General features: G+C 41.7%; 1 protein-coding gene across 1 annotated transcript; it reads right to left on the bottom strand.

Annotated features, from left to right (window-relative positions):
• Positions 1–1,076: 1,076 nt before the first annotated feature.
• On the bottom strand, positions 1,077–8,161 carry LOC141002515 (atypical chemokine receptor 3-like). The gene is made up of 2 exons (XM_073473867.1): positions 8,011–8,161; positions 1,077–4,324 (listed from the first exon to the last, which is right to left on the bottom strand). The coding sequence occupies exon 2, from the start codon at positions 4,274–4,276 to the stop codon at positions 3,140–3,142; it is 1,137 nt and encodes a 378-aa protein (XP_073329968.1). The 5' UTR covers positions 4,277–4,324; positions 8,011–8,161; the 3' UTR covers positions 1,077–3,139.
• Positions 8,162–13,242: the final 5,081 nt, after the last annotated feature.

The following is a 13,242-nucleotide window of genomic DNA, read 5'->3' as shown; positions in this document are numbered from 1 at the left end:
ATTTTAATTATGGATGAAAAGGCTGATTTTTAAACTCAGCAAGTAATCACACATTTAGAAAAATGAATCATGTATAGAAATAAGAAAAAAAAGAAATTACTGTCTCACTAAATGTCTCACCAATTATTGTACTGGATGTGAATGAACAAAATGACTTTTCATCCAAGCCTGCTGGTTAAAAGAAAAAGTCACACCCTGTCTTTAAATTGGCTTGAGCAACATCCAAGTGTAAACCCACTGTGACAACTCCCATTGGGTTTGTGTACTACCATTTTTAAGCCTTGAGTTTGGCATTATGGCTGTCAACATCTTAGTTTTTATGAAGCCACAAACGACTATATTTAGATGAGAGGGTGGAGCTGGGGAGGATATCCTGATTAGATTTGACTGAGAACCCAAGGACATGCCGTGGTAGCGACCTGTCAATCACAAGGTAGCCACACCCTAAAGCATAGCCGGCTTTAATGGGATGATTATTTAAGAACATCATGCTGTATTGAAGAAGGCTTGAAATAAGTGATTGAGACATGAGGAAACTGTTTACTGAGATAATAAATCAAGTGAGAAGTAGGGTCATTTTCTCATAAGCTTACATACAATCAGACTTTTTTTTTTAACCAGTGGAGTCCCCCCTGCTGGTCTTTAGGAAGAATGCCAGTTTAAGACACTTTTCTGTTGGCCTCCCTCCACAGAACCAGAAGCTCCTTCCATGTTTTATACAGTCAATGGTAAAATATGTCTTCTTTGCTATCTTAAAGACAGTTGGTGTAAAAATAATTGTGTATATAAATGTGTATTCTCTGTCAGGCCTTAGCCCACCGTACAGTGCATCAAGTCACGCGACAGCTGTGATAAACCACCCAAAGTGATGTTGTTGCAGTGTTTTCGCAATGTCTGGATGAGTTTGATTGCTGTGTTTATAAGTTCAATGCCTCAAATGGGGCAGCGAAAGCATTTCTGAAACACGTTCCACCAGAGCTTCCCATAAAACACATTATTTTAGTCATCTCGAGGCATGGAGGATATTAAGCTGTGAGATTATTTTGACAAGAACCAAAGAAATCACTGAGGCAGAACATTTTCTATGGATTTAATATAACAAAACACACACATTGCACACATGTTACACGTTACAATACCAAAGGAATGCCTCTGTTCTTGTAGACACATGTTCGTGTCTCCAGTCTTTTCTAATCGCAACATGAAATCTTTTCAGTGTAAAAGCATACATGTGTAACCATTCACATGACACAATGTGCTCTATGTCAGACTATTAAAAGAATATGTGTGTTCCTACAACGGACAGAGAGTAAACTATATAACTCAATGTGTGTGACATGAAAAACGTCATCTCTTGCTGTCAAGCAGTGGTGCACACACACACACACACACACACTTTCCCTCTCTCTCTTTCTAAACTGATGCTACAATGTCTTATGTTATTTGGTCCCTAATAAACACTTGGTTGTTGCACACCACAGCTGCTGCCTCCATGAAAGTAGTAAAGCTATTCACTCATGCTATTTGGTCATAATAAAAGTCTTAGCCATCTGTGGCCTGTGTGCTGACACAGCAGGATTATTACCACATGGACATGTGCATCATTTCCACTATGAGCACTGATGCAAAATATGGTGACAGTCCAGTATATTATGTAATACTTTTCAGAAGAGACAGGAGCTACATCTATCTGCTCTTCAAGCTCAGTAGGCCCAGTTGAAGCTAGCGCAGAGATGGTGAGCGGGATGATGTAAGATACTGAATGAATTTTGCAACATAAATCTAAATCTGCAACAGAAGGTGGGAGATTATGTGACAATATGTAAGAAAACTAAAACAATCAACTGAATCTGAAGAAGTAAGAGTTTTGACGTTATATTAAAGTCATCTATGTATTTATTATGCTAATCAGCTAGCCCCAGCCTGTCCTGTCTTGTAGGCAAGGCAAGTTTTTTTATTTATTGTAATACCACTATGAGCTCCAAGTCTGGATCGCTAGCTGCATGGCTAACTGAGCTACCTAGCTTACGGCAGCTACAGTTTGCAGCAGCTAGCCGATACTTGGGTGATATGCTGCCCCCCATTTGTTTGTTGCAAGTATTCAAAAGGTATTGTAACATATTGCACCTTTAAAGCATGTAGCTTAGCTTTGCACAAAGACTCAAATACGAGAGGAAGTCACTGCACCCGGCCAAGAAATGGTCAAACACCCTTCAGTTTTCACGCAGATTAAACAAGATATTTTATATTGATTAATGAGCTTTGGGGGTGCTGGTGGGTGGATATTTTTTGTCGTTAGACAGAGTTGGGCTAGCAGTTTCAAGTCTTCATACTGAGCCGAACTGATCATATTTAGTTTTCGACATGAGTATCAATCTGATACTGATCATCTCTGAGCAAAAAAGTTTATTACCAAAACAATGAAACACAGAACACACACTTTTCTTTCCTTTTTTTTAAAGAAAACTTACAAATGCAAGTTGCATGAAAGAACTCAAAATTGAGTTATTTGTCTGAAGGGTTCAGCTCATGTGACATGAGGTTATGATTAACAATGAGGCAGCAGGACTACTACACTGAGCCAGTCAGTGGCTCGACGAACACGATGAGGCAGCGCTGCATGAAGTGGAGCACTGAGCAGACATCAGCGTGTGAAGACTTTGAATTACAATATAAAAGAGGCAAATGTACAGTATATAAATACAACGTGATACAAAAAGATTAACAATATAACTATGATACTATCAGTATTCAATGCCCGGCAGATTATGCACACACACACACACACACGAACACACACGCACACAATACATTCCTACACACACAGTACAGGCAATGATTTTACACATTTACGGTCACTGTTTTGGCTTTACAAATGAGTGACGATATTCATAAGATTTCAGTATCAGTTTCTAATAAAACTGCTTTCTAAGTGCTTTTAAATCAGTCCATCAAAGTTGAGCCTGTCTTCAAGCTTCTCTACATGACTCAAGTAGATTCCTGTAAAAAAGGATGCTGGATCGGCGTGTTCTAATGTCAAACGTGAGGCTGAGAGCGGACATATTCTGATAAAACAAATCAGCTGAAACATAAGTTTACATTAGCCATTTAGATTTAGAAACAGTGTTCGAGGAATGTTTCAGATCTGTGGTGGGTTGTCTACAGCTACAGCAGAGTACTCGGTCTCGGACATGTTGGAAGCATCGATGAGGCGCGCCAAGCCCGTCCTCGTGGAGTATTTAAAGATGAAGGCCTTCATGAGGTCGTAGCGGTAGTTTCTGTTGAGGAAGTTGTAGAGGATGGGGTTGAAACAGCAGTGGAGCAGGGACAGACACTGGGTGAGGTGTAAGGCCACGTAGATGAAATTCTCCAGGCCGCAGGTCTGAGGCACCAGGCCCAGCTGAACCAGGGAATCAGCGAGGAGGACGGCGTGGTAGGGCCCCCAGCAGCCCAGAAACACTACGATGTAGGCCAGGATCACCCTGCGGCTCACGTGACGCTCCTGCTCCACTGCAGATGATGATGAAGAGGAAGAGGAGTGCTTGAAAGCCCTGGCGAGCAGGGCGTAGAAGACTGCAATGACGGGGAAGGGGAGAACAAAGCCCAGCAGGATGAAGCTCAGCTGCATTCCCCCCACCCAGTCACTGTGGTTCTCCCCTGGGTACACCGGCCTGCACAGCATTAAGTCCCCGTGTGTCGACTTCACAGCACGCAGGAAGTAGGTGTCAGGAAGGGAGGCGACCAGAGCAAGAAGCCACACCCCTACGCAAGCTCCACGTCGGATCAACTTCCTGCGCACGCCTCCCTCGCTGTCCCTGGGCCTCGTCACGCTGAGGTAGCGGTCCACGCTCATGCAGGCCAGGAAGAAGATGCTGCCGAAGAGGTTGACGGAGAAGAGCAAGTGCGTGAGCTTGCATGCCACCTCGCCGAAGGGCCAGTGGCCGTGCTGGGCCAGTGAGCTCACCCACACCGGCAGGGTGACGCACACGCACAGGTCCGCAACCGCCAGGTGGGCGATGTACATGTGCGTCTCGTGGCGAGGGGTGGAGTCTCTCTGAGCGCGGATGTTCACCCAGAGGACCAGAGCGTTGGCAGCCAACCCGACAATGAAGATGAAGGTGTAGAGGACGCACATGGAGTAGAGCAAGGCGCTGCGGTTGAACGCCGTGTCACACACCATCGATTCCACACTCGTTATGTTGCTGAAGGCTTTGGAGATGTTGGGGTCTCCAAACCACTGCAGCAGGTCATCCAGATCACTGGGGCTCAGACTCATTTTTCAGCTCTGGGAGAAGACGCACACCAACTCTGACTGGGACAGATCCTGGAAAAACAAGACATCAAATCATCATTCCTTGCAGCATACATTTAACCAGCTAAAGATCCAATGCTTCACCTTCTGGTATCATATTTAAGAAGCAATTTTCTGTCACATAAAGTACGGTTTATTTTACCCGTGTGGACCTAAACTGCATGAGCTAATAAAACATAAAGCCACTTGCGGTATGCCACCGGATCCTGAAGAATCTTAATGTGGTTAAGTTGTTAAAACACTGCTTTCATTAGTTAATAGAGGCTCTCTGTTGCCATGTCACAAACATAAGGGTTTTCTGTGATTGATGTGCAGTCAGGGGGGGAGCGGTACAATAAATGTTTACATTAGCTCCACTTGCACAGAGCGCAGATTAGACATAAGGAAATGGGATCGAGAAGTCCAAACAGGGTGTATTTCCGGAGCGTTCCGGGCATTCCAAGATAAAGCATTTGGGCAGGGTGGGAAACCTGATGCCATTTTAAAGAATGTTTTCTCTCACATAAAAATCCCCATGTTTTTCTTCTGCTCCTGAAGGAGAGGGTGAGAGAGGAGCTGTCACCACCCTGATGATCAAAGAAAAGCTGCTCATGACTGCGAATACGTCATTTTACAACATCTGATTCTTATAACAGGCGAACACATGCTCACAATTTCAAATACGAGCCGCATTAGCGCTCTGAGTAAGGTGACTGCAGCAATATGTAAGATCACAGAGGCGGTAGTCTAGAGCAGCTTTGCATGCCAATAACCTGGCCTGTGATGTCTCTCTCAGCTCCCCTGACTGGCAGCCTGCCGCTGCGTGAGAGATCAGAGGTGAAAGGTAATAGATCAAAACCAGAACACGAGCGGCTTAACCCCACCGACTCGTACGCCCACAGAGTGAATTGTGTGCAGGGATCAGCGGGAGGCTTGACGCCTGCGAGATGGTCCGAGCGAGGTTAAAAAGAGGGTCACTGACCACTGGGTGACACAGCACGGCGGAAAGCAGTGAAATGTGACCGCGTCAGACATCTGTCTGTCTGTGTGTGTGGGAGAGTCGGGCTGCACACAGGATAATTGGCACAGAGTCACAGAGGAGGATGAAAGAAGAGGCCAAAGTGAAAATAAGTATATACAAGGACACCTGGAATGTATTAGGATGTGCAGCTGTCTGGTGTGCCGTAGGTCTGTAATACTTATACTCCACCACATCTCAGCTCCAAATACTGTATTTTTTTTAAAAATGTAAGCATTCTTTCAGCTTTTACTTGACAGTACAGCTTAAGAGTGACAGGAAACAGGATGAGAGAGAGGGGGGATGACATGCAGCAAAGGGCCACTGATCAGGTTTGAACCCTGGGCCACTGTGGCAAGGACACAGCCTCTGTACATGTGGCAAACGCTCTACCAACTGAGCTACTGGGGCACCTCTATACAGTATGTTTGAGTACACAACATTCATTTGACAGTTGTGTTAAAGCTTCATATTTTAAATATACAAAACATATGATCAGCTTGTAAAAAATTTGAAACTGTAACATGTATGTAACAAATAAAACTGTAAACAAATGCTCATTAGTATGCAAAGTAGTTCAAATAAGCTCCTCCTACACCAGCTGTAACATTAAAATGCTGTTTACACATTAGTTCACCAGTGATAATAATGAAATAATCTAAAAATTAATAATATTACATGTGGGTGGGGTTTACTAGAGCATTGTGGGAAATGTTGCAAATTATTGCGCTGCACTGTATGCAAATATAAGATTTATGACTATTTAAATCACTGGATTAGCCAAAAACACACATTCAAACATCTGTTTTATAAATGAACAGTTAACTTAAACTACCTACACATACAGATGTTGTACTTATAACTCACTCCTAACAGCAGCCAATGAGGAATTTTACCTTGAATATATATATCTGATAAATACTTCTGTGCTTTTACTCATTACGAATCGAGACTCTGCCTATAATTCACTATTTTTAAATTTGGTATTACAACTTCTACTTATAAGGGATCTTAACAATAGTGACAGAATGTAACTAAGACCATCTACTCAAGTACTATACTGAAAGCAACACTATGTAACTTTGTGAGGAAAGATAGTTCAGTCTCTTTCCATCCATCCATCCATCCATCCATTACCTTAGCCACTTATCCTTTGTAGGGATGCGGGGTGCTGGAGTCGATCCAAGCTAACATTGGGTGAGTGGCGGGGTACGCCAGTCTCATACCCAGATCGTCAAATACCAATAAAATCAAATACCAAATTGGGTCTTTGGCGTCGGACCCAAACCATCAACCCAAAGCGTTGGTGTTTGATAATCTGGGGATGAAACTCATCAATCAACTATCTTTCTCCAGAATTACTGTAAAGTTACATAGTGTTGCTTTAAGTACAATTTTGAGGTACTTACACTTTATTTGATTTTTTTATTGTCTTTACTCCATTACATTATTTGATAACTTTAGTACTTTAGTACATTTATTATCAGATACTTTAATTTACTTTCATTTTTACCAAAGTAACATTTAACAGGATATCTTTGCTTCAAGTCTTACTGTTGGATACTTTTCACATCACTGCTTTGGTTCTTGGACCGCTGCCTCTGATAAAGCACTTTGGGAGAAAAACCAGAATCCTGACATTTAATTATTTTACTTTCAGTTATTTTTAAACGCTGGAGAGTGCTTTTCACTCTAACAGTGGAGGGATTTTCTATGCAGAGATAATCCCTCACAAGGATCTCTGTCTAAATCCATCATATTATATGGAAACTACCTGGAGGTGCCAGGTAGCCCCACAGGCTTCAAGCTAATTAACCTTTTAACACCCACACCATCAGATAACAGAGGCAGCACACGAAGCCCATCTCTCTCTCCCTCTCTCTCTCTCTCGCTCTCTCTCTCTCTCTGTGTGTGTGTGTACGTGTGTGTGTGCATGTGCGTGTGGGTGTGTGTGTTTCTGCCCTTTCTCCCCCGCGAGCATCCAGTTACAAATTAGCCGAAAACGCCTTTTGTTACTCAATACACACAATATAAAAGCGATTGAAGGCTATTTTCATGTGCTAATGCAGGCAGGAAGAATGGTGCAGGTGCAGCATTGCTGGTCAGAAGTTTCTCCTGTCAGTCTATTTACATGCTTCAGTGTGGGAGAAACTCTTTTCAAGACAGGTTTCCGCACAGATAAAAGTGTTTGTTAAAAAAAAAAAGAGTTTTGCTTTGTGCGTCATTACGCACAAAAAGTACCGAATCGATGAAAGAACACAGGCTCCTGCTGACGGCAGACACATACAATGTCACATTGTTGTCATTGTTGATTTGTATCAGCTCAGGCTGGAAACAAACTCCTCTTATCAGATGTCAGCGTGGTAAACAGTAGCCCGACTCCGTGTTTGAACGGGGAGGCAGATGAACGGCGCAGAGACAAGCTGAGAAGATGGAGAAGTAAATACAAACGCGAAAATTGTGTTGACATATTTCTATAGGGTCTTTCTTTTTTTCAATAAGTATTCAGAAAATGATTTTATTCTCGTTTGGTATCCAAAGTAAGAGTTAATAAAGTCGTTAAATATCTTTAAACCAGTTATTTCATAGCTATGCAGCACTATTTACGCACGCATCGAGCATCGTTGGAGCTTTACGTGTTGTTTAAAAGCCGTCTACTACCTGTATACTCGCTTCATATGAGCTCATTTAATCCGCTTACCTGTTTTAATTATTCCTCCTCCTTAGCTGAAGTCTCGTCTTTTAAAAGAACAGCTTTGTTTTCGCTCAGTTTTGGCGCTGAAGGATGACTTGGACTCCTCTGCAGGGAAGAGAACTTGTGTGCGCTACCCTCCACCTCCTTCAATGAATCTGAGCCTGTTCCTTGTTCAGCACTTGCTGATACTCTGAAGAGCTACGCCTCCAAGGCTGGTCCTAACAGCTATGCGTATTGACATGGCATCGCCTCAGGCGCTCAGTAAACAGCAGCCAGCTCGTCAGTTTCGGCCAAGTGGAGAAGAAAAAAAAAGAGAAGAGCACGCGGAATTTCCTGCTTGAGACGCATCAGAGAAAATACATAAAACATTTTCACATTACTGAACGTTGGATGTGTTGCTTCGTGCACATTTTTATATGGCATACAGGTCTATACGTGTGGCATGCACTGCACCTTAAATATAGGACAACATGCTATGTAATCATTATCATTATACTGTACAAACCGTCTAACGTGCAGTGTGAACTTTTGTTATGTGTAAGAAAAAGTACATCTTAGATCAAATCTGACAGCTTTTTAAATGACCCGGTTTAGATGCTGCACGTGATAAAACTGTCTGGCAACATTCAACAAGTTTTTATCAGGCATACAAGTCTACACATGTCTATAATTTACCATTCTCTGTAAAGTATGTATGGAATTATATTCTGTATGAGTATTATCGTGATGATTTTTTTCAGGAAAGTGAGATCTTATAAGAAAAATGCAGTGCTTTTGTAAAAACCCATGGAAGCAGAATAAATTGTACATTTTAACGCTGCCTGTTTTGATGCTGCATGTTTTGTTTTTTTATTTAGTTGTTGGACTGCTATATATCGGCCAATAACAAATAATAATGCATTCATACAACATTTAAAGGTGCAGTACATAAGAATTGGCCACCTTGAATTTACACTCCCAACAAACAGGGGCTGCATATCACCAGATTAACTCCTAACTGCTGCTGACTGTTAGCTTGTTAGCTCACTTAGCCGTGCAGCTAGCTGGACTACCAGGGGAGTACAGCGATAGCACAGGAGCTTTGGTCTGAAAACATCTTTACAGCTAAAGACGGTTTCAGGCCCGGGGCTAGCTGGTTAGCATGCTAACTTCAATATATGTCTCCTCAACACAACACTTAGACGTCTCTGGCATGACGTCAACACTGTTGTGACTTTTAGTTGAAACTAAAAAAAATTACATATTGCACCTTTATTTTTAAACCGCATGCAGGTCTGTGTTTTTATATCTTCCTCAATCATGTCAATCCTGTAAAGTGTAACACATTTGACATTATATAGCCTAGTATTATATATTAAATCATTATCAATGTACAAGGCATATAGATTAATGCAGGGCTGCCCAAAGTGGGCCTGACATTAAGTTCAATTTGGTCCACCAGTTGTTTTGAGCTAAAAATAAAATAGTAAAAAAAATATATAATCTTGTTAATGCTCTTTCATATTTTTAGGGTAAAAATAGTCAGTGGGCAGAGTGCACAGGAACACAGCAAGTGGAGGGGATTTGGGATCTTAGTACCATTTTGCATCTTCAGGGGGTTCTTTGGAACTTCTGTGTTGAGCTGAAGGCAGGTTACGAGTTTATGTTAGCGGACTCCATTTCTAAACTGACATTAGCTACTGTTGATATCTGTTAGCGGGGCAGAGAGAGGAACTGAGACAGGGCACTCCAGAACGTTCATAAAGCCACATCCTTTGGGCTGTTGCAGACAATCCGACATGTAAACCGCTACACACCCTTTCATAAAATGATACTACAGGTGCTTACTTTTGGCTCTCCGAAGGAAAAAGTTTGAGCACCCCTGATTTAATGTATGAAATCAGTAGCAAGTGAGCTGTAATGTTTTAGAAAAAACAGTTATATGAAATAATTTACAAATTTAAGAAACTACATTTTACATCTAATCTCATAGCTTTTTAAATTGCACTAGATTTTCATCATAATTTAGTGACTGCTATGAAAAAAACGTTGTAACCACAGTCTGTAGTGTATAGTGGAAATCTAGCCTATAGTAAACATACTGCACAAGACACATTAACCACATGAAACCATACTACAGGGGAACCTCCTTGTGCTCCCTGCAGAGCCCCGCCCCAGTTACCTAAATATGAAACCAGAGCTGCAGACAGTCGGTAAACCACATGTGTCGTCTGTTTCCACCCAAAACCCACAAACAGGTTAAACCCAACATCCAGCCCCAGAGAGGTAACTGAAAACACCCTCCAAATAACGAACAAAAAACGGAAATCATATTCAAGATTTAGTTCACATTTTAATTGGATGCCAGTTTCTGTTATTCAGCATCAGGCAAGAAATCAGGTGCAAAGGGGTTGATTTTTTTGGTTTCTTTGTATTAATACAATACTCGTCCTGAACCTATTAACAGCAACATCAGCTGCAGGAGCCTTATCGTTTCATTGTTACTTGAGTCTCATTCAGACTCATTTCAGTCACATCCTTTGGAAGTAGCACAAAGCCGTGTGGGAGGCTCATGTGTTTACTGAGAGCCGCTGAAAGCTCACCTGCAACTCTGCTGGCCTCACAGCTGCTCCCACCACGGCAATTAACCCCAAGTTCAATACAGAGACAGTCACAGAGAAGAAACAGTAGGATTTTATTAAGAGTATGCAAGTTAATGATGTTTGAATTTTAAAATCGTGATAACACACTTTGGAAGAGCTCATAAGTGAAAGTAATTCGTTTGATGTCATGCCCAGTGATTGAAGTGTTGATATAACCTGGTGCAGTGTGACCTGCATGTTTTTTTCAGGAAAAAGATATCGTTTACTTGTACAGGTCACCCCACTGAAGTTTATTATGACTGTATGGCCTGTATTCAGTGATGAAATGCAGTCAGCAGGCTACTCTGACCTCATTAAAGAGCAGAGAAGTGAAGTGAGTTTCAATGAGGCTTTAAAGAAAGCTCCCACTACGCACGCACACCCATTGTCCTCCATATCAGGAGCATCAGGGGGGATTTGTAAGCCTCTCTGATAAGCATCCGTAGTCCTGCAGACTGCTGCCAACCTCTGTTCTGGAGTCCTCATTCACAGGGAGGCCGGAGTGGGAACAGCAGGGGTGTTTGTGTGTGTTCGAGTGTTGTATGAGAAAAAGCCATCCAGCTTCTCCAAACCTTCTGCTAGAGGAAAATTTCCTATTAAGAATCTAATTAGAGTAGGATGTAAGCGATGACTTTAGATGCATTTTAAGTGATGCAATAGCTCATCAACAAACACAAACATGCAGCAATAAGGAAACAGCAAATAGATTTTAACGCACAGAGCAAAATGAATTCAATTACTGCAAATTAAATTAAGTTGCAGAGTTCATTTTCTGCGCTCCTAACACTTTTACAATTTGCATGAATCTTTTCAAAGTTAGTTTTTAATTAAACTTTTAACTGGTTATGAAACAGTCTCATACACTCTCATGTAGTTTTGGGGAAGACATTTTAATCAGAAGACAGAAATCTTCATTACTGCTTTTGTTATGCCTACACAAACTTAACAAACAAACTGTCTTTGTTTTCATGACTGAATAACTGAATAAACAAACTGACCTTGAGGGACAACACAATTTCATACTGTTTCACTTTGTTTATATTTGGCGGAGCCTGCCACCTTTCTAGCTTCAAACAGTGTTCTGGGGACCTTATTTTACTCTGAGAACAGCTTGTTTATTCAGTTATGGAAAAAATAAATATGAGTTTGTATTATTACCTCATTAGCATTGTAAATATTAAAATTCTAAGCTCGAAATTTCTTCTCCAAAGCTAGGTCGTGCCCCTTTCATACTAAACAAGCCCATCAGCAGTTCCATGTAGCTGCTTTAATGTTATGTTAAAATCTTTATTTAGCCTAGCTGAGGATCCAGATAGAAGAGAGTGGATATTGGACTTGAATATTGAAATATGATGGCTAAGAACATGACTCCAAATGAATAAATAATGTTGCTCCCCAGTTCCCCATATCAACATGAATGGCAAAAGTCAGTGTTGTGTTAACAGCTAGTTTCCTTACGTGGACAAAAGTCTATTTAAAGGTGCAGTTTGTAAGAATCGGCCACCTGTTGAATTCATACTCAGAACAAATAGTAATCAGAGCAACCGCTAGCTGCTGCCAACTGTAGCTGCTGTTAGCTTGTTAGTTTAGTTAGCCATGCATCTAGCGGTCCAGGCTGGGAGTTCAAAGCACTGAGGAAGTGTTGGTGTTCACATCGCTTGAACAGGAGCTTTTGACTGGGCCGGCTGGGGCTAGCTGGTTAGCATGATAAACATGCTTCGCAACAAAATACAAAGACGTCAAAACTGTTATTCCTTCACATTTTTGTTTGTAATTTAAGTTAAGTTTTGAATGTTTTTTGACCAAAACTCCTACATGTTGCACCTTTAATGCAGGGTCACTAATTGTAATTCCATTTTTCAATACTGTTATTCTACTACTCGTACATCTGTTCATGCTATATGTACGGCACATGTAAGCTCTGGAAGAAGATTCGCTCCTTGTAAAGCCCTCTTAGACATATTTGTGATTTGACCTGACCTGACTTGACCCAGTAAAAGTTTTGAAAAAGACAACCTTGCTTGGATGCAGAGGTTCATCCACTCTTCAAACATACTTTAAGTGTTTCCTTTTTTGAGAGTGCATTCACACAGTATGGCTTCTTTCAACTACTCCTAAAGTATTCTGGTTATGTTCAAGTTCATCGTACATGATTTCACAAACAGGATAAACAGATCAAGAGATTAGGAGATGGAAAAGGGTAGGCGACTGCAGGAGGGAAACAGGGTGGCGATGACGTAAACGAGCGAGGAGGAGGAGGAAGAGGAGGGTGGATGGGGGTGTGGGAGAAAAAAGTTGAGGAAAACAGAGGAAGAAAGATTGAGAGAGTTATTGCTAATGACTGCTGTTTCTATTGTAGTCTGGCCCTGCGTCACAGCGGGGGGTCTGACAGACACAATCTATTTTCGTGCAAATTTTCATTCAGAGGGTCCCTCTCAAGCTCACTCTCAACCGCATCTTTACCGTCAACAGTCGACCTCCCTCGTGATCTGAGGCTCCCTCTTGCATTTCTCTCCTCCCTCACATTCCTGCTCTCCTAACCTCACTCATCTTTTGCTTAATTACTTATTCATTTACAATTATCTTTCAGGAACAGAAGGGCCCACGTGAGAGAAGC

This window comes from Pagrus major, chromosome 9 (assembly GCF_040436345.1).
Source record: "Pagrus major chromosome 9, Pma_NU_1.0".
In the NCBI taxonomy this organism is placed as follows: domain Eukaryota; kingdom Metazoa; phylum Chordata; class Actinopteri; order Spariformes; family Sparidae; genus Pagrus; species Pagrus major.
Note: the sequence above shows the minus strand (reverse complement) of the source record. Positions and strands in the feature narration are given on the sequence as shown.

Bases quoted from the DNA above. Each gene is read 5' to 3' on its own strand.
- LOC141002515 (XM_073473867.1), bottom strand. From the start codon at position 4,276: ATGAGTCTGAGCCCCAGTGATCTGGATGACCTGCTGCAGTGGTTTGGA.